Source organism: Homalodisca vitripennis, chromosome 1 (genome assembly GCF_021130785.1).
Source record: "Homalodisca vitripennis isolate AUS2020 chromosome 1, UT_GWSS_2.1, whole genome shotgun sequence".
Taxonomy (NCBI): Eukaryota; Metazoa; Arthropoda; class Insecta; order Hemiptera; family Cicadellidae; genus Homalodisca; species Homalodisca vitripennis.
The window spans coordinates 64168182-64193968 of NC_060207.1; the positions used below are offsets into that span (position 1 = coordinate 64168182).

General features: G+C 32.0%; 1 protein-coding gene across 3 annotated transcripts in view; it reads right to left on the minus strand.

Moving 5' to 3' along the window:
* Nucleotides 1-24779, minus strand: part of LOC124363256 (WW domain-containing adapter protein with coiled-coil homolog) — a 46729-nt gene extending 21950 nt beyond the window's left edge. For 2 of the 3 annotated variants that reach the window (XR_006922535.1, XM_046818470.1), the window contains exons 1-4: nucleotides 24573-24779; nucleotides 24418-24451; nucleotides 13519-13548; nucleotides 7503-7710 (exon numbers count right to left, since the gene is read on the minus strand). Coding sequence is in view for 1 of the 3 variants with exons in the window: in XM_046818470.1 (XP_046674426.1) it covers nucleotides 7503-7710; nucleotides 13519-13548; nucleotides 24418-24451; nucleotides 24573-24613 (313 nt within the window). In the remaining 2 variants the exon portion in view is untranslated. Of the gene's footprint in view, nucleotides 1-7502; nucleotides 7711-13518; nucleotides 13549-24365; nucleotides 24452-24572 lie in introns of those variants that run through there. The other variant, XR_006922538.1, reaches the window with a different exon arrangement.
* Between the last annotated feature and the right edge of the window lie 1008 nt (nucleotides 24780-25787).

Here is a 25787-nt window from a genome sequence, read left to right on the forward strand (position 1 = left end):
CATAACTCATATGAATGATGTTTCAACTTCGACATAAAACTGCGATCTGTAGGATATTTATAAAACTTTTGAAAACTCTGAACGTATACTTTTGTTAAACACTCATAGTTGACAAGTAAAGACGTTCACCCAATCTATCATACATTAATAGAACTATTTGGAGAGAAACTTAAAAGCAGACCGCTTTTGCGATCTGAGCTCGTCATCGTGTCGTTAGGCCCGGCCGCTGCATGACGAGCACAGCTCGTCAGTGATCCGCAATGGGTTAATGATAGTGGTCATCAGATTATTTTCAAAATTGTCACTGGTGATGAGACGTACATACCATTTTATGATGGTCCAACTGAAAATTCGCTTCTTCAGAAGCCGAAATTGATAATGAGATTCATAAATATTTTGAGTCAATTCCAAACATTGAATGGCTGGGTGCTTTCAACTAGTGAAAAATCCAACTTCAAAAATACATTGAGACTGGAGAAGATTAATAATTTGTTCATGCCTAACATTTGGTAAGTATAGCCAAAAAACTCTTCATATATCTCAAAACTTTCAGATAAATAATAATAAATCTCATATGAGCCCTCCCCCTTCTGTGTATCTGAAATTAAGTCACAGTTGCTTTCTAAGCTATAAAGTAAAAGGTTTGATTAATATGTTTTCTAAAGCTAGTTTCTCTAGACATACCAACAAAGTACTTTTGACGATTTAGTAAGATTATATTTATATTAAGTTTAAATAGGATAACAGGAATTGTTATCATAATTAAAATATTTAACTGGTTTTTGAACGAATAACCTTAAACTAATATTAAAAGAAAAGAAAATGCCTAATGAACAGTTTACTAGTTTGTTAACCCTTTATCTCTGCATATATTGGTTTCTGTATGCCTATTATTTATAAAATAGCCACCAAATGTCACTGTTATGATATTTTAAGTTGATAAGATAAGAGACAGTCGGGGAATGGGAGAAAAGCGTTCACGATGCTTAGTATTTACAATATGAAGACTACAACGAACAGTTCGTTCATAACATAACTATCAAACCGTCTATAGTAAACCTTGCCGAAGACTCAGATGACAATTTCTCAGAGAGGGAAGAGGAAGAATGGAAGTTTGAAAAACAGGCTACTGTGATCAATTATTGTTTAATGTATTCAAGCAAAGTAGGTTAAAAATACAATATACTTTATACTATACAAAAACATTTTTACCCTTTCATATTTACTGTTACTTTAAGTTAAGCATAAATCACAAGTTTGAATAAAGTTTGTGTATTTACAAATCAACAGGGCAGCATAGTACGAGGGCTGTTTTTTTTTCAAGTTCCGATAGGCCATAAATAATAAACACATTGAGATAAAAAGATGATTTTATTACCAAAAGATTCGTAATTTCTTACTTATTTTTCTACGTAGTCACCAAAAATGTTGAGGCACTTGTCGTAGCGAGAGACAAGCTTTCCTATACCCTCCTCGAAGAAGTCTGCCGCCAGTGAGCTCAGGTAGACCCTTACAGTTGCTTGAAGCTCTTCGTTGTCAGCGAAGCGTCGTCCACCTAACCACGCCTTCATTTCTCGAAAGAGGTGATAGTCACTGGGCGCCAAGTCAGGACTATACGGCGGATGGTCGAAAACTTCCCATTTGAACTTTTGCAGAAGTTGTTTTGTGACATTGGCACTATGCGGTCGTGCATTATCGTGGATCAGGACCACGCCGGATGACAGCATTCCTCTCCGTTTGTTTTGTATTGCTCTCCGGAGGCGATGTAGAGTCTCACAGTATGATTCCTTTGTTATCGTTGTTCCCTGTTGCATGAACTCAACCAGAAGCACACCTTTTTGGTCCCAAAACACTGTAGCCATTGTTTTCCTTTTGGTCAAAGTCTGCTTGAATTTTTTGGGCTTGCTAGGGGAGTGAGTGTGCATCCATTGCTTTGATTGTTCCTTGGTTTCTGGATTTTCATACAGGACCCAAGTTTCATCCCCAGTAACAATAGACTTTAAAAAACTGTCTTTCTCGTTGTCATATCGCGTCAGAAAAGTTAGGGCTGACGCCATTCGCTTCGTTTTGTGATCCTCACTCAACATTTTGGGTACCCAACGGGCACACAATTTTCGGTACCCTAGCTCGGTGGTCACAATCTTGTACAAGGAAGACCTTGAAATGGCTGGAAATTCGGTAGAAAGTTCATCAATTGTAAACCTCCGTTTCTCCCGGATCGCTTGGTCAACTCGTTCAACCAAACTTGCAGTAGCGACCGACTTGCGTCCTTGACCGCCTTCGTCATGGACGTCTGTTCGACCTTCAGCAAATAGCCTACACCATTTTCTTATCGCGCTATCACTCATACAGTGTTCACCATACACAACACTCATTCTGCGATGGATTTCAGCAGCACTACATCCTTCAGCTTGAAGGAAACGAATCACACTTCGCAACTCACAACTGGCGGGAGAATTGATCGTAGCGGCCATCTTTACTCGCCCGTAGCTCGGCTACGACTGATGGATTGGAGCCGGCAACGGCGTTGGTTGTAGTGGGGGAGCGGCGCAATTGCACAACACGCAGCCCCGCCTCCCGCCACTACGCTGGTTATTTGGAGAAACAAACGGAACTTGAAAAAAAAACAGCCCTCGTACCAATCACAAACATTGCTGAGTCAGCAGTGATACCATATTGATCCCAGAGCTTGTCTGTTAATCGTCATGTGATAGATCTCCTCTTTATAACGCTGATCTTTAGCCTAAAATTATGGCCAAACTATAAAATATAGGTTAAATATAAAATTGGTGAAAACCCAACTGCTTATTACTCTCAAATTCTCTCACTTTAATCAGTTTCGGACAAAAAAAAACTCATACTTTTATATTATATGAAAAAGTCAATTTTAAACAAGTCTATTGATAATGTAAAAATATCTCTACTATTTGCTTCTGCAAGATACTATTTGCGCTTTATCGCACAATACTATTCTTCTATACTCATGTGAGGTTTAAAAAATATATCTGGTAAGTACATTAAACAACAGTTTATGTGCAGAGTACATGCAAAAGCTTTCTAGTCTCAAAAGCGGACATTCTTCCGCTATCCTAAGTGATTGAAACAATCAAAGCCAAACAAGTGATTCGAACAATTTTGAAAAAAATCAAATTATCACTTGATTGTTGAATTAAATCAATTACCCCATTCTTCTGTTACAAATGGCAACACCGTACCACAAACCAGATGCATTGATATGTTTCGGACTATAATTTATTTGATTTATTAGATATAAAGCCAAATTGTGTGGGATTTAAGTTCTTGTTAAAAATATTTAAATGTAGTTGTAAAATACAATTCCTTTTTTTAAGAAAGTAGATAGATATTGGATAATAGCTATCCCTTAGTGTTTACTTAGTGATATTCTTATACACCAGAATGGCAAGAAAATTGTATGACTGCCTATTTAAAGAGAGCAGTTAACAATGTCTACAATTTCTACAGCACACTTCTTAACCACCAACATAGGGATTCCATCATGGCCAGCAAATTTCTTGGTTTTAACCAAATTACTAATTATACTTAATACCTCCCTAGTTGTAACAAAATTAAAATTTGTTTTTACAACTTCTTCACAACAATTTGATATAATGTTCTTAAATGTATAGGCTAATAATGTTGTACTAGAGGTACTATTATTATTACTGCTAATAATTAATATAACATTTATAAATTTGTCACTTTGAACTGTTTTTTGGGTCACCAGCTACTTGACAGTTCTGACTTTAACCTGTTGACGAGTGCAGCAAAACATACCCAAATGAGTGTGCACGGCATTTGCCGTTTGGTCCTGTATGAGGAGGCACGGCATTTTCCGTTGCAGACTAATGACTGTCAATTCGTTCTCACTGACTTACTGTGATGTCTAGCGGAGATTTTTGGAACTTTTCAGTTGTTCCTAATAGTGTCTCTGTACAGTGTTGCTAGTCCTGTATTGTGGTGGGACCTGGTGATAACTTTAAAAACTATTTTACGGAGGCGGGACACAAGACCCGCTACGCCTCCAAGGTCGCCATTATATAAGGCCCCTCCCCCAGAATAACACAAAGAAGTGAAAACTACTCAGGCAGTGCTATGTGTGCATGCAAACACACCACTCGAACTGGACAAGAAGAAAAGAAACCAGCTATGAATGTTCAACATGTGAGGTCGCCCTTTGTATATATCCTTGTTTTGAGCAGTATCACACATTAGCAAAGTTTTAAAACGAGGATATTGCTTTTAACAATCTACAATGCATTTTTATATACATTTAAACTATAATAAACAAGTTTATTAACATTTAAAAGTTTTTTTGTTTTACTCCCTAACAGTCTGTCACTGGTCAATGAGTCACTCAGTATGGACCATCATAGGGGCACGGCAAATGCCGTGCGCACTCGTCAACAGGTTAAATCTTTATAATCTGTGACAATTTTTATGGTACTGTTTATTGAATCCCAAATTACCTTTGAGTTATTGCCAAATGAAAACATTGTATTGTTAAAATATTTGTCTTAAACACCTTCAATATACCTTTCATAGTATTTATTTTTCCATTTGTAAATATTCAATATGTTTTCGGTTGTGTTTTGAAAAAGTTGGTAAAACTGAAACAATTTATCTTTTATAAGATGTAGTTCATAGGTGTACCATACATTGTTTTCAATGTGTTTATTTTTCATAGTAGGATAAGCAATTTCAAATTTGTGTGAAGTGTTAAAATAAATATCTTCAAATTTATATCCAACTCCTTTAACTTTATTAACAGATTCCCAATGATTTTGATTATTGAACACTAATTTTAACCCTTCGTACGTGTTAAGGGGTATATATCGCTGATCGTAATTTCCCCGTAGCGCGCTAAGCGGTATAATTCGCTGTATCTCTTAACAACATATTATAAACATTTCAGTTCTACAAAATGCCGTCAGAATGTGCATGAGTGCTTCTTTTGTCTTCCATTGTGATATTGGTGGAGCGTGACACATCAAAACAGCTGTCGTCAGTCACAACATCTAGTTTTTGTTGGCCGTAACCGCCTGCGCGTGCACTCGGCCTGACATCTCTACGCTCGGAGCGGGTAAACTCGCTCGTAACAACAACAGCTGAACGTGCATTGTTTGTTTAGTAACCTAACAGTGGAAAGAATCACTTTATGAAAAAAGGGGAAAAAGGAACAGCTAGGTGCGTCGTGTGTTTGAAGAGAGGACTGAGAAAAGAAACCATTTATCTTTGCAAGACATGCAATGCCAAGCCTGCTGTCCATCGGGATGACTGTTTTGAAGTCTACCACAGTCAAGCTCAATTCTAACTGTGCAATTTTCTAACTGTTTTGTGCTTTCTAATTTAATTTTTAACAGCGTACCAATTCCAAATTATTTTGTTTTAAACTAATATGTATCAAGTCTTAAAAAATTAAATTAAAAAAAAAAATTGAAATTACTTGAAAACTTTTATTATGTATTTATGTAAATAATAAAAATAAGTTTTTAACATAACATGTATTTTTATATATTATTTAACCAATATGTTCAATAAAAAAAATAAACTTTAGAAAAAATTTAATTAACCCTTCAACGCACTATTTGATTTGAACTGAACAAATCCCCTAAGTGGTCCACTTAATTTCTTGTTTTTCACAGTTTTGTGACAACATTACCTATACATACATTAAATGATTTTCTGTTAAGCCTATACTTGTAAAAGTGATTGTATTGCTAAAATATAAGTATACCCATACAAACATGTACAAAATACCATTACAAAATTTTTTAAGACATGTTTATTGGAAGTTATTTGCTGTAATTACATTAGAAATTTGCAACTGTGTGATATGTCTTGAAGCAGTCCTCTAGGTAGATTGTGTCCCTTCTTCTGCCACGTTTGTAGCAAACCACACATCTCCTTTGAGGCTTTGCTTTTTTCCTAGTTGGTGGAATCTTTTCAATAAAATGTCTTTCAGTTAGGCGCATTGGTGGAGTCTCAGTGGATGGTCTGTCTTGAACTGTTCTTGGTACCTCTTGTTGAAATCTTTCCAAAATTTCTTTTACTAGACCTAATCTAAATGTTAAGTGATCAATATTGTTGTCTTTTGACTTCCAAATGATGTATGAGTTCAGAATTGTAATGTTTAGCATACGCTTGAAGACTTTCATGTACCATTTAGTACCTCTTTTCCTTTCCAGTAGATAGTTCTCTAGCATTTGATCTCTAAGGTCCACACCCTCCATATTCTTATTATATTCTACTACAATACCAAACATAACCAAACAAATAAACAGCTAAACACAAACAAACAATAACATTGTCATGCCAGCAGACAAAGTCGTTTCACAGTCAATTGCGTAGTTAGAAACAGCTGACAGCAAGCGCCACCTTGATTGATGTTTTTCGTCTACTATAAACTACATGTTGAACGGCTTTCGATACATAGGTATCGACACACCGATAGTTCATTTCATTTTCTTTCCAACGATGTATAACTCGAATGTATTACACCAAAAATAACCGAAATATATTCGTTATAAGATCGGACTGCACGATGCGTACAACGTACGTCACGGGCCGAGTTCAGCGGTAAATACTAGACGTACGGCATACGTCGCAGTCCGTCGAAGGGTTAAGTGTAACAGTAGCTTCTTCTACTGATTATTTAGCGTACCAAGGGTTAACATTGTAATGACTTTTTGTTAATTATAAGTTAGGAAGTTGTATTACTAATATCATCAGAAAATGCAGTAATTTTCAATTGTACGCGAATACCAACATGGTCAAACAACAATTACCACTGAAAGTTCTGAAATGTTGTAAATACATTGTCAATATAACTTTCATTTTTATGTGTCACTCTTACTTGAGTTTTTATCTGAAATTAGATTAAGTAAATATATATATATATATATATATATATATATATATATATATATATATATATATATATACACAAATTCCCAACAATAATAATGTGGGTTCAAGTGTCATTATCTTTGTTAAAAATTTCAATAAATTTGGAAAAAATGCATTACATCAGTGTTTGGTGGGTGGTAAACCACTATTAAAATCATTGTCCTGTTACATAGCTTAAACTTAATTCCTACAAATTTACATACTCCTTCACCACCCGAATTATTGAGACCCAATTCAACTTAACATATATTTCTAGAGGTCTAAGACAAATTTTCAAAATTTAGTATGTACACACCACAGATCCACATTTTCCTTGAAGGTGGTTTAGGGATCACCAAGACCATCAAAAACTATTTGGTATCTCTTACAGTGAACAGATGATAATATACCCTATTGCAATTGATATACAAAAAAGACTTTGGAGTTAATGAACCAGTAGGCGTTTTGCCATATAAGAATAAAGTAAATAAATTGTATTTCTTAGTCCTGGATCTAATAAGAACATATACATTAATCCAGTAGACTACATTTATATATTTCAACTATTAGTGAAATAAATTCTGAAAATTTATTACCAGAATATTTGTCTCTCGATTTGTAGTCTCTATTTTCTCTCTCCTTTTCCCGAACTTTCTGGATGAAAGAGCCTTTGCTCTGATACGTTCTGTCTCTTGGACTCTCTGAATCTGGACTTTCCGAACGATAGGAATTTCCGTTAGGAGAGTCCCGCATTCTTTCGTCTTTGCAGCGATCAGCATAGTTTCCTTTTGTATACTTTGAATTCTGAAAAATATAAATTAATTATTGGAAGAATATACATTGATTTAACACACATATATAATTTGAATTGTCTTTTTCACTCTAATGTTATAATAACATTTGTGCTTAGTCATGTTTTTTTCTAAGCATCTTAACCCGGCGTCGGGCGCTTCAAATTCAAGACGTGAACGGGCGCTCACGGAGTTTTTCTCCAGGTGTCAAAATAATGCAGCTAAATGATCTATTACGTCTTTTATTTCAATTTTGAGATGCACTTATAAATATTTACTTTTATATGCATATTTTAGGCTTTAAAATGTATGAAATAAAACTTACAACTATTTTATTTAACTATTGACGTTATTATTTATTCATCAATTATTCATAATCGTCTTAAATACACAAGTAAATTCAAAGTAGACAATAGGTAAAATGAAACTAAGTATTGAAACAAGTACATGTTTGAAAACTTCAAAATAAATCCTAGTCTCAAAGAACGTGACGTATATATATTTATTTATTTAATCATATATGTTCCAAGATATAACTACTACAAATTCTCTATGAAAAATATGAAAGCAACATGTTATATTATAATTTATTGGAGTGTACAATTTGTAAGTTACAATAGTTTTATAAATAAAAATTATACAATTTATAGAAGAAATAAATATACCTAAATGTTACAATATTTAAATCATTTTAATAAGAAAAACTTTGTAAACATCACTTTCTTATAACTAAATATAAATTAAATAAGTGTAGAAAATTACAGTGTAAATGGAAACTTACATGGTCTTTCCAGTGTCAAATATTGGTTACGAAAACATAAACATCAATGAATGTCATCGTCAGTGCTCACTTGCATTTCTTCAGAACATCTTCAGATGCTAGGCATTGGACACATGAGGCAGGTGCAGAGTGTTCACGACACATGAAGAGGTGACATTTGTTGCATCTGGTCTTTGATGGACGATTCTTCCGCCATCCACAAATAACGCACCTTCCTGAAGTAATTCCATCTTCTAGTGGAGGTCGATGACGCTGTTCCGGTTGGATGTTCATTATTTGACAGATTCTCTGTTTTGTATTCAAAGGAAGACTTGGGACTGAGAGCCTTGATTGAGCATATTCCATGCATAAACTTTTTGACAGATCTTTGATAAAATTTCTCCTTTTCATGGTTGGATTGTCAAGGTTCTTTTTTAAGATGATGAATGCATTGAGTGCTCCAATGTCAAGCATTGAAAAAAACTGTCTCATTGGCCAACGTCTGGTTATTCTTGCAGTAATGTGGCTTTCTTTGTAGTTATCCACTGTATCCACCCCTCCTTTACTTGAATTATAGAACAAAATAATTTCAGGTTTTGCAAAGGTTGAAGTCAACCATCATCGGGGCGAATCATGGTTCAAGTCAACCACATCGTCCTTGTGCATAGATGACAAGAGGATAACATCTTTGTTTCTCTTTGCCTTATAAGAGACAATTGTGCATTCCTTTCTAAATGCAAAGCTTGAGGATCCTACTGGTCGACGTTTTACATCAAGAAACACACTAGGAACTTCTTGTTTATTTTTTCTTAAAGTTCCAACTAGTGTCAACCGATGATCATTCAGCAGTTCATAACATAGGGGAATAGACGTGAAGAAATTGTCTGTTGTGATATTACGTCCTGTGCCATATAGTGGTTCTGCAAGACGAATTACAACTTCTTTTCCTGAGTTGTCAACTTGATAAGGACCTTCTGGTTGTTTTGCAGCATAAACTTCAAGATTGTATGTATAAAACGTTTTCGCACAAGCTAAAGCGTAGATTTTTATCCCATATTTCGCAGGCTTGTTCTTCATATAAATGCGAAATTGACATCGCCCCCGAAATGATTCTAACATTTCATCAATTGTAATGAATTCGCTTACTACAAAACTTTCTTGGCAGTTCACTATGAACTGGTCAAACAAATCTCTAATAGCAGCCAGGTTGTCTAGTTGTTCTCGGTCTTGTCGTGTCATAACATCATCAAAACGCATCGCCCTAAGCAAAAACTTAAATCTTTTGATGGACATCATACATTGAAAAAATTCAATTCCAGTTCCATCTTGAGCCCAGAGGTCTTCTAGAATTTGATGAGAATTTCTCATTACGCCAGCCATAAACACAATACCGATGGTAGCTTTTATTTCTTGAACAATTGTTAGCTTTACATATCTTTCTCTAATAAATTTATCTTTGTTCTTCTCAATCCAAATATTCGTGTTTTCTACTATTGAGTTTATAATTTCATCCGTAAATATTTTTTGCCACACTTGAATTGGGGTTTGGATATTTTTTGCAGATCTACTTACACAACCCATCCGCATTCTCAAAATATTTCTGTTGGGTGTACGCACTTGTCTCTCAGGTTCTACATTCCATAACATATCACGTCCTTTACTGATGTAAGCAAGTTTTCCATTGATTCTAGGTAATATGTTATCATTCATACGTTTTGCCAAGGGCAATGCTTGTAGGTCATTGAAATCGTCATCATTTATTACGAAATTTTCAGTTGATGGAATTGTTTCTTCATCATATTGGAGTTCAATTTGTTCATCAATATCGGCATCACTGAGTTCTTCATCAGTTATACGCACATCCTCTTCACCACTGTTTGAAAATAATTCCCTATCAAATGCACCAGTTGGCCTGACACGGTCATGTTCTTCCTCTCTTTCCACACTATCTAACAATCGTGATATCCTAAAACGTTCAGTTGAGTCCATTTTCACAATTTATGTTTAATTTTTTAAATGTTTTAAATAGTTAATCACACTTCAAATAGAACACAATAAAAAAATAAATCATAAACAAAAACTAAAACATAAGATAAAACTCACAATTCTAAATATTTGAACAGGCGCTCACGGATATTTACTCCGGTAACTCATAACGTGAACGGGCGCACACGGAGAAAAACTCCAGTCCTTCACTAATTCTGGAACAATACTGGTGCTAGTGACGCGATGTGGATGGGGGTTGTGCCAATCTCTTCCAGGAAGGAGGCTCGTAAAGTAACACAAATAACAAGGTCGCAACCCGCAGTATACTAGTTACTGACAACTAAATATATCAACCCGGAGGAAAACTCTGTGATGCGCCTGACACCGGGTTAAGGAAAACAGTGACAAAGTAGTAACTACTGTACAAAGACTAATTTTTCCAACATACTTCTAAACTTTTATCTTTTCAACTAAAATTATTCTTGAACACAAAACAGTAACATAATAAAACAGGGTAACTATGCAGAATACCTGGTATTACGCTGATCAAGAAAATGTCTACTACTAATACAGAACGAAAACAACATAAAACTAAACAGAACAGAATCCAGTTGACTTAAACAGAAACAGCTGTAAAGATGTCATAGAACATCAGACATCTGTAGCATTTAGCGGCCAGTAAAATATTAAGGAAGGTTTTATGTATAAAAGTTGAGTGCATTAAAAGAAAATGCGGAATCTGCCAATTATAATAACATAGCTTTTTATACGATTTGAATAAAGATTTGTTGAAAGATGTTGTAATTAGCCAATGATGTTTAATATGTTGCAAATTACAACTCTGCCAGTTCACGACAAAAAAATTTGTCATAAATTACGACTTTGCCAGTTTCAAGGTTAACACACGGGAGAGATCGCACGTACAACAGTTTGCTGCACCTTTTGAACTTGGTAATATTTATGTTATTAACCTTGTAACAGCTTGAGAGCTCGTCTTATCTCTCCTCACATATTTTTGCTAAACCTTGAAACATGTTAGTCTTTAACACATTTTATTTTTTTTTTATAATAAAAATGTTGCCCTATGCATTCACTTGGGAAACATTTCCTTAATCACTTACTTATAATAAGTCCATTTCGCATGTTACTTTTAGGCAGATTTTATTTTGAAATACATACAAATTTTATATTTCTAAGTGTAAAACGGTACGCTATGCCTTGTTTAATATTTATTTTACTATATGCTGAGGCAGACAGTATTGTACTTTTAATATATTTTTTTTACAGAGTTTTACATGCAGATAATTTAAAGTAATATATTCTGAGAGACAGTCAAACAAATCACGGGACTTTTTTGAGAATATTTTTGCTATTAGAGGAAAATTACAAATAATAAAATAGTAAGCATTATCATATTGCCTTAGCATAACCCTTTAAATCCTAGAATAGGTTGCGACCTTTGTGTGTTAAAAAGATTGCAACAGAAAAATGCAGGGATTTTAGTTACAGTCCCTCGGAAATTTTACACATCACAATGCTGATCCTATGTGAAAATGTATCAGAAAGCTATGTGCTATGGAAGACACTGAAGTGCAATAATTCGTGATCTGTAGGTGCCAGTACGGAGCAGTTACTTTCACAGTTACCTCTAGCATGTGATTATAATTAAGATAATCAATTATTGGCTCTTATTAGCTGAGCGTTAGCAAAGCTTGTCACTCGAGGGACTGAAAAAATTTTATTCTGCCTGTCTGCACAATATCTCAAAAATGAACTGACCTGACTTTAAATTTTAAGAAGATTAATTTCCATACTTGTAACACTAAGTTTGATGACGGTGTATGTCATCCGATGGGATTTGACTTGAATGTTAATGAATATTTTAACATTGATCTAACGGGTAACCATGATGGGAACAAGAAAATAGCAAAATAAATAAAGTTGCAAACAAACCGTGTACAATCATGCGTTTTAAAAGGTGCAAGTTTTATTCCTAGAGTAAGAAGAAAATATTATTGACTGGAATAAATTTTAAAAGTTGGTGCTAACATCTGAATTCAGCGTACTCTTGCATTGTAGTACCCTCGCTAGCATACCAGAATTTTTATCATTTGAACACTGCTATAAAACTGAACTTACTGAACAAAACTGTCAATGTATGTAGAAAGATATCTTCAGAAAGATTTAACCTGTACATGTTTAATTTTTAAAGAAACTTCTATATAAGCAAGAATGAGTTTCTATGACAGTGTAAGTCTAACCGTGGAATTTGGCTCAGCATCATTGAAGTCTATCACTCAGTAGGCTGACAAAATTTCTCTTTTGTGTGTGTGGAATGTAAACATTGTGTGCGTGGAATGTAAACATTGTGTGCGTGGATTGTAAACATTGTGTGCATGGAATGTAAACATTTCTATATTTTTTGTTGTGAATTAAGGGTAAATATTAAATTAATAGCTGTATTTTATAACCTATTACAAAATACGAGTTTCATTTTATTAACCTATTACTATCACCCTCCCGAACAAAACAATATACGGTTTAAAGGAGTGAAAATTACAAAATGAAAAAGCTGTGAAATATTAAACATAGCTAGTGTGTAGCAATATTTTCTTGTTCTACATCTGTGCTGTGTGTCACTTGGTATTTTTGTATCGTATATTAATATCATATTGGTCATTACTAACTGTTTGCCATCTTGGTTTATGCAATAAATTACCTTCCGTGCTGCCCGCACTGATGGCAAATGATATTTTTACTATGTTAAACCGAGTAACTGTGCCTTTTCCTAAATTTGTTTACAAACTTTTTTATACATTCATAGCTCCTAAGCTCTATAACACATTACCTTTCACTGTGTCCTCCTTGAAAACATTGGGTACGTTCTAACACAAGCTGAAATACTGGCTTTTTATGATTATCGATGTAGAGTAGATCATAAATTATTGTATGTGTATGTGTAAATGTATATGTTTTCAAGAAACTTACATTAGCCTTCTCAAATTAAAACTCATAATAAATAGTGTAAATTAAGACTAAGTAGTTTTGATACTTTAGTTAGGATAAATTACTTACTTTGAGATGAGTTGAATCTGCATTCACAACCTGTAACAAAAGTGAGGATTGCATTTTTGTAATAGGAATAAAAACCTTGAATGTGAATAAAATTGTTGATCAGAACATATTATGTTATATGATCATTAAGTATAAGGTATTGCACACAATACACTGGAAAATATAATTGTAAGCCAGTAGTAAATACAGACTAGTAGTTAATCATTTATGGTGTTATAATAGTTTGAAATAAATAAGTTTCTATACCACCCAACATCAGAGAAATTAGCATGAGAAGTCCTAGGTCTTGTATTCTTCATAGAATGCTTAATTTGAATGTTATTAGAAATAACCTTTGATTATAAAATGCTCGGTATAATGAATTTTAATTTTAATTTTACTATTATTTCTATTTTCCTCATTTCATATTAAATGTTAATGTAAATTTAAATAAATATTTTTACGGATAAAAGTTTATTAGCAGGCCTGTCTTGTACAAGGATCCTATCAAACAGAATAAGTGGGATAGTTGATACAGGGTGTATTAATTTGTGGATGACCATGTCATTAAATATAAAACTATCAGGCAAGCAGTAAAATGTATTGGTTGCTGGAAAAATCATGATAATGTAATTGAACATGCAAAAGTGAGAAGTTTGACAAAACATTCTCAAAACCATATAATAATTTTGATTTACTTATTACAATCAAACTGCAAATTGGCTCAGGTTAGTGAGAGACGTTTTCAGATAATAATGGATTGTTTGGTTTGAGTGGTGTAATCAAGAGTACAAATGTTACTCAATAAACGGAAATTATGAAAACCTAAAACGGTTATTCAATATGTATTTGTTATTTAATTTTAAATTAGTAACATCTTCATAGCATTATGCATAACCAGCAGTGTATTAACCTTTGCCAGACATTTGTAAAAATAAAGTGCACAGAAGTAAGAGGAGGTGTCTGAGCAGTGCCCACTTGTGTAAGGCCTACTACAATTTGTTTTACACAATATGATGAAGTAAAGTAAATGTATGCACTAAATGTTTAAGGAACTAGCTTTAACATTATACTCAAAAATACATTTTTGTGGAAGTTTTTAATTTTGTTTTTAGACTAATATTTTTTAACTTGTAATTTTTAAACAATATAACTAATAAATTATTTAATTTTCCTTTTTAATAAATTTTGTAAATTTCATTGTAATATATTGAAATCTTATTTAGATACAACAGTCATTCCATGTCAAATCTAACTAAAAAACCGTTGACCATTTCGGATTTGGCTGAAACTTGGTTTGTTTACATACTCTGAGATCCTGAACTGAAATATATATATATATATATATATATATATATATATGTGTTTTTAATCTATTCCTCGTAATTTTTTAGTTACAAATTTTCAAATACCACAAAAGATAGTATTTTTTAGCTTATGGTTAAATCTTAAATCTGTTATAATTATAGTTCTGTAAATGCCAGAGAGGTGACAGATAACTCATTTCAAAGAGGGTTTTATGAGTTTTAATTTGATACGCAAATTGAACACTTTGGGGGAAAAATGTGTTAGTGGAACTCAAAAAAGTTGATTTGAAAAATTGTTGTTTTTTTAATTTAAAAAATTATATATGTTTGAATAAATTATTTTTAGAGTACACCACACAAATTTCAGAGTGGGACAATGATGGGATAAGGAGATATGTTAAAGATACAACTATAAAATTTCATTTTTACTATACAGAATAATGAGAATAAAATTTAAAATAGATAATTTAAAAGCAATAAATTACACTTCTTACTCGACAAAATTAAGAAATAGGTACATGTACACAACAAATATTGATATATAAATATATATATATATATCAATATGTATTTATTATTATTAGTTTTATATATATATAAAATATATCCAAAGAAATTAAATACATGCAATGATGAAACACATGTTAAGAAAAATATTATACAAAATCACTGTTTTTAATACTGAAGATGAAGCATTCCGATCATCTACAATATAGCAAGCAAAATTTAATAGCCTTAAACGCTCTCACACATAGGACTATAAGGAGGTAGGTAATTCGACTACTCACAAATTTGCAAGCTTCATTGTCGAGAGGTTGAAAATGTGAATCTTAAATATTTATTAATGTAATCAAATTATCCATAAAGCTTTTGAACCATTGCATAGCTTTTCAACAGAAAATGATACAATTATATCTGCTGAGGTTAAACGTCCAATAGTATATCACTTAACAAGCCTTAAGGACTCTTTCAGGAAATATTTTCCTAAAGAGGGGACGTATAAAACTGGATTGCATATATATTGCATTTATTAAAACTGAATGTATATTTAAAGCAGATAAAATAATTTTTAAATATTATCTACACACACAAGTTTTACTGACAGAAAGCTTGTAGTAAGTGTAGTCATTATACTAATCCTATATGAGGGAGGGGCTTTGGTATTATCTGGAGGTCATTATTTATTTATGTGAAGGATTCCAGCCTAAAGTAACCCTGAAGGGGAAAAAATAAATATTAAAAAAAAATTAATTAATATACTAGAAGTTGAGTTGAAAGGAAGAAGTACATGTAAAATTGTATCAAACTTTCATGTTATTATAATATAATAGATCTCTTAATTTTGAGTAACCACAGCAACTCTCTGGGAACAAATTTCCTGGTAATTTAGTAGCCGTACAATAAATAGCAAACCGCTGATTTAGTTATTGGAGTTTGCTACAACAGCAGTTTGAAACCTGCACTGTCCACAACTACTACAATTGAAGGTAAATATATCAATATTTTGATAACGTTTCCTTTAAACATTATGTGCCTACATTTTGTAACACCCGTGTAGTACAAAAGTTAATACTACAAAAGTAAATTAAATTTATATAAACTTTTATGTCTGTAAAAGTGAAGTTGTGTGCATGCACTTTATGTACATTTGGCATTTTTTATTTAAATTTGTACATTTAAGTTACAAATTGTGTAACGGGTATTACAAGTCAATATAAGTCATCTGCGGAGAGAACAGTGATCCTCAAAATGTGGATTATGGTGTGATTCGAGGTAGTACATTGGGACCTATTTTGTTTTTGATATATATAAACAATATTTCTAAACTAAATCTGTATGGAAAACTCTTTTTATTCCTGGTAACAATTGGATGGAAGTACAGGAAAAGGCTGCAAACGACTTAATGATTTTGAAAAAATGGTTAGATCAAAATTTTCTCCCACTAAATATATCTAAGACAAAATTTCTACCTATTTCTTTGAACAATAATTCAGATTACAATTTAAATAGTTTGAGAATTCATCAATGTGGCAATTCTGCAAATTTAACATGTGGATGTAAAAGTATTGAATGTGTTACAAGTTACAAATATCTAGGTGTAATTTTTTATCATCGCCTTAAGGGGAGTCGGATGGGCCTATCCCCACAATGTTAATTTGATGAATTTTAGGTACCATTATCTTAAAAACTATAAATGGTAGTCAGTTAATTCTTTTTTTATTCTGCTCCTTGTACTTTTCTTAACATTTTGAATACAGGGTTATAAAAAATCTTTTCATATAAACGTGTGAAATTTTTTTTCTTTTTATGCAAAAAATATCATAAAAAATTACAATTTACTCTGATGTATAAAATTAAGTACTGAACATAAGGCAATAATATGTATTCAAAATGTAGATTATTACTTAGGGAACAAATTAAAAAAAGAATCAGCAGGCTACCTATAATAGTTCTTGAGAAAAGTGTACCTATCGAACAAAAAACATAGTTTTACAGAAAACGCATTTGAAGTTCATTGTAACCAACTCTATAAAAATACAAAAATAAACGACAGTTAATAGTGTCCAGGGGCATATGCTGGGTTATCTGGATCCTCTTCTTCCTCAAGCAACTCTTCCAGTCTTAATTTGGTTAATTTTGCCCTCTGCCGGCACTTCTTTTCTAATTCCTCGATGGCATTTTCTGCTTGTCGGATTCGGATCTCATCTTTCTGTTTAATTTGTCTGACCAAATTGTTGCCAGGCTTGTAGCCTAATTGTTAAAGCTAAACATCTCACAATATTACCTTGATTGAAGCAAGCAACAGCCTCATATACACCTAGTTCAAGGGTTGACCTTAGCATAAATGTATTTTTAGGAAGTCGAGTCCAAATTATGTTGTTGACGGATTCATTGGGGTTTTGTGTACCTCCGTGTAAACATTTCCTTAGAAGGTCTGGTGAAGCCAAGTCCCTAAATATTGGTTTTATTTTGTCCATTACCACTTTAGGCAGGTGGAAATGATCTTTATGATCATAGGCCTCCTTATTGGCCATCGCTCTCTGGTACTTGCACGTCAAAATCTCTTTGCAATTCTTTAGAAAAGCGGCTATAAAAAAAGAACTAACCATCAGAAAATCTTAAGTGAAGTATTTTCTGAAAAAGAATGAAACAGGAAATACAAAATCACAAAAAAACAATTTTCGGTAAAAAAAATTTTTTTGCCCATCCGAGTCCCCTTAAATGGTCTGATAATATAGCCTATATTCATGCAAAAGTAAGAAAATATATTTTCGCTTTCAGAAGATTAAGCGATGTTTTAAATAAAAAGAAAATTAAAATAACGTATTGCGCTTATGTCCAATCTCTTCTTACATTTGGTAACATTGCTTGGGGTGGCGCATTAAAATCAGTTTTGGAGCCCCTATACATAACACAAAAATGTATCTTAAAAGCAGGATTAAGGAAAAATAAGCGTTATCCTGCTGACACTCTTTTTCACGAATCTTCACTCCTTTCCTTGCGACAGTTGTACATAAAGCATCTTTTAGTTCATATTTATAAATATTACAACATAATTTTTCCAGAAACATCACATTCTTATAATACCAGGCATGCAGTTAATGTCGGTATAACTGTTACAAGGTTAGTTAAATCATTTTCAATAACAAATTCTTTTTATATTTCCCATGTATTGTTCAGAAACATTTACAAAAACTTCAGTCACTTCAAATTATTCGAATCAACTTCAATTTCAATTTTTAAGAAAAACATTAATTTCTTCCTTCTACAGATTGGCCTTGAGGGAGCCGAGGCCCTAATCTTATCTGAATATGGGCGGGCTTGACCTTGGTCCTTTCTCTCACCCCTTCCCCCCTCCGATACCACCTGTCATTCATCTACATTTCAAGTGATAACTACTTCAAGTAAATTAAATATAAAAATTTTGTTGTCGGATTGTTTAATTTAAATTATTATTATTGTTGCTCTTTCGTTTGCCTCTGAATCATACCCGGCAAAACAAACTAACATTAATTTCTATAAAGGATAGCGTCTCTAGCCTACGCACAGGCTGCTTACCCATGTAGGCTAATTTTCAACAAATATATATTTAGAAATTACAATGTTTAAAATTTCATTGTTAACTAATATTTATTTGCAAACCCATTGTAATCTCTGTACCTATATGAAGATTGTGGAAATAAACTTATATTTCATTTCATAAACCACAACTAATAAAGTTTATTTTGTTTATATCCATTTTGGAGTGAATTGAATAATGTAAGCCTATTTTTGGGTCCATACATTTAATATTTAAGCCTACACCTGTTTTTCACTAATGCGTATTATTAAAGAATGTTTTTTACCAACAAAAAGTTATTTCCCTCAAAACTCTCTTTCATCTCAGATTATATGAGCTTACTAGAGCTGTAAGGTCTATAATATAGACTATTATTATTTTTAATTGTTTTTTTACAAAGGTCTATTAAATCATTGTTTTAATTTGATGTTAATTCAGTCTTCAGAAAAGGCTCCAGTGTAAAAGAATGCACGGACAGGTGGCTGTAGCAAGTAAATGAAATTAGATCCTGAGATGTGGAAGCTTCACCTTCAAAAACAAAGAGAAAGATAAAAAAATAAGTCTGGCAGTCCAAAGTTAAGAGAAAAATCATGAGAAAAGGTGAAAAGTCGAGTGAAGAAATTTCAAGAAAAGAAGAAGCAAGCTCTACAAGCAAGTACTTCTCAAACTTCCCCAATTGGAAGCAACAAATGCAAGCAGTTCTTTGGTAAAGCAGTAAATAGATTAAAAAAGATTCGTCCTCAGGGCTCTTATGTAGAAGGAATTTTCACGATCCTTTATGTATTTCCCCACAGGGATGATGTTTTGGAGAAATAAGTCTAAGCTGTCATTTCTATGCCTATACTGGGCATAGTCCAATAGTCCTTAATTCAATTTTACATTTTCAAATTATCTAAGCCGTTGCTTACAATATCCAATACTTGCATTTTAAATAACTTAGTACAATATACTTAGAAGTATTAAAATTTTGTTTCCTATACTAAAAGTCAAGTTATTGTAACAAAACACAATTTTTACTACTTTTGTATAAGAAAACTTAAAACACTCTGTGTTGTTATTTCCTTGAGGTTAAATAGTATTTAGTGAAACTCTTAATTATATCAACTACATAGCACCCGTTACAGATGGTTAATAGAAAATTATAAAAATCACTTGGCTAGCAATATTTTTAAGTACACATCTAATATACATATAAACTGGGGAATAGACCATGTTTTTTATTTAATTTTAAAGTTTAAAATTTTACAAAATTTGGAGAGAAGATCATATGAGATTTGTTTCTTTGTCCAATTTCAGTAACAACCATTACACCCCATTTTTGTGTATTAAAGATTAATTACCAGTATTTGAGCCCGACCTACACTCGGGCTCCAGTATTTAATTTAATATGTTTAGGTATTCGGTAAAATATCAGGTTTAGTTGTTTCAGACCATTTCCTATCTTATATTGTTTCTATTTATACGTTTTTGTATGACAACTAAAAAGCTGTAAAAATTGTATTTGAAACTATTGCACAGCTGCTTAGTCACGTAACTGACTGACACGGTGACGCCTCCTTGTTAATGTTTGTAAACAAAGTTACACTATTATTCAATAAAGTGATGTGGTAAATTTTGGTTTAGTTTATTTCTGATAGTTTTCGTAGTGTTACGAGTGTTTATTGTACATTTTTCTTGTTCATTGTGTAAAATGAGTGACCATTTAGACAAAGAAACGGTGAAAATGATACATGATATCTTGTCAGATTCTGAGGATGATGATCCTATTTGTAACGAAAATAAAATATCATCTGTGATTCAGTTTGAAAGAATCTAGGACCAAATTTATGATTCTGGATCGGAGGGTGAGTTTCTCAACGATAATGATCCTGACCCAGATCAGATGCTGAGTATGATTATGATAAGCCTTTTATTAGTAATAAATGATTACTTTCTTTCTTTTATGTTAATTTTATATCAAAAACACATTTATAGAATATTAGATGGTTGAAAAATAAAACGTTTATACAATGTTACAATTATTAAAAATTTTATTTTTTCCATAATTTTGTTTACTTCATAATGTTTTTCAGATAATTATTTTACTATAAACAGGTATATTTTCTAAAAGTGGGTTTTTCCTATTTAATTTGATATATAATATGTTAGGTTTAGACAATGTCTTTATAACTTTCAACATTTATAAAAATCACCAAAAACGGCCAATACACTGAGTAAATCCATTGTTAAAGGCCAAAGTAGGCCACAATGTATAGGAAATATCCATAGCCATCAGTGTAAGCTTCTGAGGTGCTTTTCTCCATACTTCTAATGAAAAACATCCCTCGAGATGGTACCCAAATCCAATCTCAGATCATGCGAGTGTTAATAAATGTTATCTTTACCTTTGAAACTACTAGTAACATATTTATGAAACTAATCTAAACCTACTTATAGTGTGTAATAACAAGTAGTGAATAAGGACAGAGTAGCTACCTTCTCGCCGACATCATTTCCTTTTGGGAGACAGAAAACAAGAACCAATCGTCATGACATGTAATTTTCACAGTGTCAAATATAGTCTGTTCCACCAAATAATGTAGTTTTTTTACGTCTCCAGTGAGAAAAACCCTCCAAAAAAATGATTGTCTCCGGATAATACCAAAGTACCTAATGATTTTCAATTCCTACATATAATAAACTGATTGGTAAAAATAAAAATAACATTTTTGGGGGTACAATATTTGAAAAATTGTACAAAGGGGTATGGGAGGGAAAAATGTACGAAACTGCTACCTAATAGGTATTAACAGTTTATTGATCTTGAGCTTTTTAACCCTCCGCAAGCCACTAATACATCAATTAACTTTCCTTTAACGCCAAGACAAGTAAAAGGTCACAAAGAAAATATTGATCTTCCAATTTTGTAAGCAATTTCAGTTATTTACATTAAATTAGGTTAGACATCTGTTATAATTTTGATGATATACTGTTTCCTTTTCTTAACACCTAATACAGTATGAATATTTTTCTCTTTCATTCCACTAGCCAGTACACTGTTATTGTTATTCTATTGTATCAAACCCATTTTTATTTCATGATTCTTTATATTAACTAGAATTGATATAACAGTCTACAATTGCTCTATCAAAATTAATTCTATCCACACACTAATATGTTGTACTATTGTACAGTATGTATTAGGTGACCACTTAGAAATCATGTCAGAAATGTAGCAAGTTTGGTTACCTTATAAAACTGTTATGTAAGAAGTTGATTATTAATCCAACATTTTAGAATCCTTACTTACAAAATTATAATAACATAAGTTTAATATTCCATCAGGCATTCATAATGACCCTCTAGAATTCTGAACTAATACTGCTAGGTAGGTATACATTAGTCATGGACGGAGGCATTACTGTCAGCCCATTACATAACTGGTTCCTTTTTTAAAGATTTTCTTTTAAACCTTTCTACACTTTGTTTTTTATTGCTTCCCTTTTTGTAAGTATTGACATATGAAAAATCAAAAACTAATGTGAAGTCAGATGTGAAGGAAAAAACCAATCACATTTGATTATTTTACATTTATAACAATTTATTGCAAATTTTCCTGGGTAGAGTACGATAAGCGGATCCGGTATTTTATATTGAAATTATCAAACGATATTTAGTTATTATATACATCAATATAATCAACTAACAGTAGTTAATCTGAACAGTAAATAAATCATCTGTACAAATTGTATACAAATTTTCATATTCTAAAGACAATTTTTATCTATAAGTAACTTCTTTTAGATAAAGAAAGATAGTTAACTTTACAAAACTAAACAAAATAACATTTAAATATGATTTACTTTGTCTTTCTCAGTTTCAAGATGTTTCTTTTGTTGTTACAATTTCTTTATTATTATTTAAATGACATTTTTCCTTTTACCTGTCTCAATTTTATCGTTTGATTAATGGTTGTGATTTCTTTAGTACTTATGACATTACATTTAAAACTGTTTAAACTTGTTCTATAAATTTGAAACATGTTCCTTTATTTTAGTATTTTAGATACATTGATATCGATTGATAGTTCTATTATTCGATATAGGCTATTAAGTATCAATGACTGTAATGTGACATAAAAAAACCGGGCCTGCTTATCGTACTCTGCCCATTTTCCTTTTTTTCTAAACCTTAACTTAGCCACAAACTGAGGTATGAAGGGGGCTGCAGTGTAATAAACGGCCACAGTTACAATCAAATCAGCAAACTGAATTATTGATTAATGATAGCCCATCAAGTACAAAATCATTCTAAATATAGTTATGTATAATCAATATTGCCAACTGTTTTTAAAGGCATTAAATAATATTGATTAAAATTACAGAAATTCAAACAAAGTAAAATTGTTTGGTATTTGAGTAGCTTGCTGCCACAAGAACAATGGTGATGAACATGCACTATTTGTGTGACAGACACGTTTATCCTTCATAATAGTAAGAAGTAAGTTTTACACTGCTTTGTTTATTGAATTTAAAACATTTAATGTTTAATTCATTTTAAATAAGGCCTATCATAATTTTTAATATAAAAACACAACTGAACCATACTATAGTTTAAAAAATACCAGTAGGCTAACATAATTCAGTTTGACATTTTGGTTTTATTATTGTTCAATAGTTAATCAGAAATACTAATGATGTGATTGTCATGGTGGTCCCTTAAAATATTGCACCCTAAAAATTGATTTCAAGTTGACAGTAATTTTGAGAATAGTTTTAATTGAATCTTAAGAAAATACAGTTGACTGTTTTAAAAACACTAGGCCAACATGTTTGTACAATTAATTCCTATTTAACATGAAGAATGTTAACACTTGTGACTCCTTGTTTTCCAAACTTTCATTATCAAGGGATCAAGACCAATATAACTGTTGACATTAAAATATAATACCACAATTCTTACTGATTCTTCTGTAGATCTATCAATCTAGGCCTATGTTATTCAGAATTTGAAAATTTGAATATCTATTGAATATTGAAATTTTGAATATCTACTAATAGTAGGCCACTCCATGTTTATGGCCAAACATACTAATGACATGAATATACCCACATTGATAATTTGAAACCCAAAAAAGAACTTTATTATGAAAAGGGGCCTACTTGGTAGATTAACTTGCTCTAGACACAGCAATAGCCCTATATAATATAAACTTCAATAAAGCTATTTTTTAATGGGGTCTTCTAATAATATAATTTTCTAATCAATATTATAAAATGATAATATTTTGATAGGGGCCTAGCTATTTAAAAAACCATTCAGTCAATCTTGAAAATGGCACCCAGACCTAGGATAATGATTATTAACAAACCCCATTGGATTTCAACTTTAAGTAAAACTTCTTTGATTAAACTTTAAATATAAAGTAACACAAGTGTAACAGAAATAAGCTACATGAACTACAGATAATTAATAAACACGAGCTTCATTTGTCTACAATAAACCTATTTTAGGCATACAACCATTGAATAAGAAGTTGAAGGAACAAAGGTCTCCGGTGTTGACTTCATTTACCTGATAGGGATGGGCCTGATGTTTCTCGAAATACCTGAAATATAACAAAAGAATATAAAAAATAAAGAAATTGCAATTCTTTATTACAGTACATAATGGCGATAAGAGGTTGTGTCACTTAGACTCAACCATTGAAGTAAAAAAAAGAAGCGTACCCATCGCTGATCCTTTGAGGTTTCCTAGCATGCATTACCATCAATGCAAGTCAATGAAATATATATTCGGCTTCAATTACAGCCCTCCTACTGCCCAAACGTCATAAAAACAACATTAACTTTAATTTGTTAACAAACTTCCTTTTCAGACGCCATGTCACAGTTGAGACGTGAGCTGCTGCCTGCTGCAGATCAGACGAATGCTCATCGTCTGATTGGCCGAGAGTTCAGAATTACTACCTCTACACAAACTGCAAGGAGTAAAAATTTGAAGACGTAAATTAGGAGAAAGGATATATGAACGTTAAACTTTATTTTGATAAGAATAGTGATTTTTTTAATCTATCACATTAGGTATAATAGTTTCTTTAAAAATTTATCTGTTACAATATTCAAATTATTCTTTTAATTTAAATAAACATTCCCAAGATATGAAAACGTATTAATAAAAAACTGTAAGAGACGGTAAGAGTTAGATGGCATTACGTTTAGAAAATTAGACAATAATACAATACATACAATAATAAAAGCATTATTACAACAAGTTTTGAATAAACGTTTTATACACTACCATCATCAACGATTTATTAATTTGGTATATGTATTTTTAAGATAATGTCAATATTTTAGTTTATAATTACCAATGTACAATAAGAAACGGCAATATTATGATGAAAATGTTCATTTCTTTACTTTATGAAAGATTGTTCTTAGAGGGTCCTAGGGCAATAACGCCTATACATTCTAGTAATTTAATGGAATAAATTATAATTCTCAAAAATTGTATTGATTGAACTAATAGTCACGAGGTACCGTACCTTCAATTATCATTTCAAATTTGTGTGCATATTATTGCCAATTATTATGACATACCTGCATAATTTATTTTGTTGTCTGCTTTGTACGCAATTAAAATTTGATAGCACTGTTCAAGCTGTTTATTACATATCTAAATTTTTAATTCCCGAACGAAATAGTTTAAATTCTCTTCATAAATATTAACTAAATATGGAAAGTTCTATAAATCTATTCACATTCACAATTTGTACATCCATGTAGAAAACACATTAACGATGGCATCTTCAAAATTGTATACTGATAAAGTTATACAGTTTATAGTTTATACATACAGTTTATAAAGTGTAACTTTATTTGTTATATATTATCCACGGTCGCTTCCTTCATCTTTATTTTCAAGTTCATTCATTTTGTCGC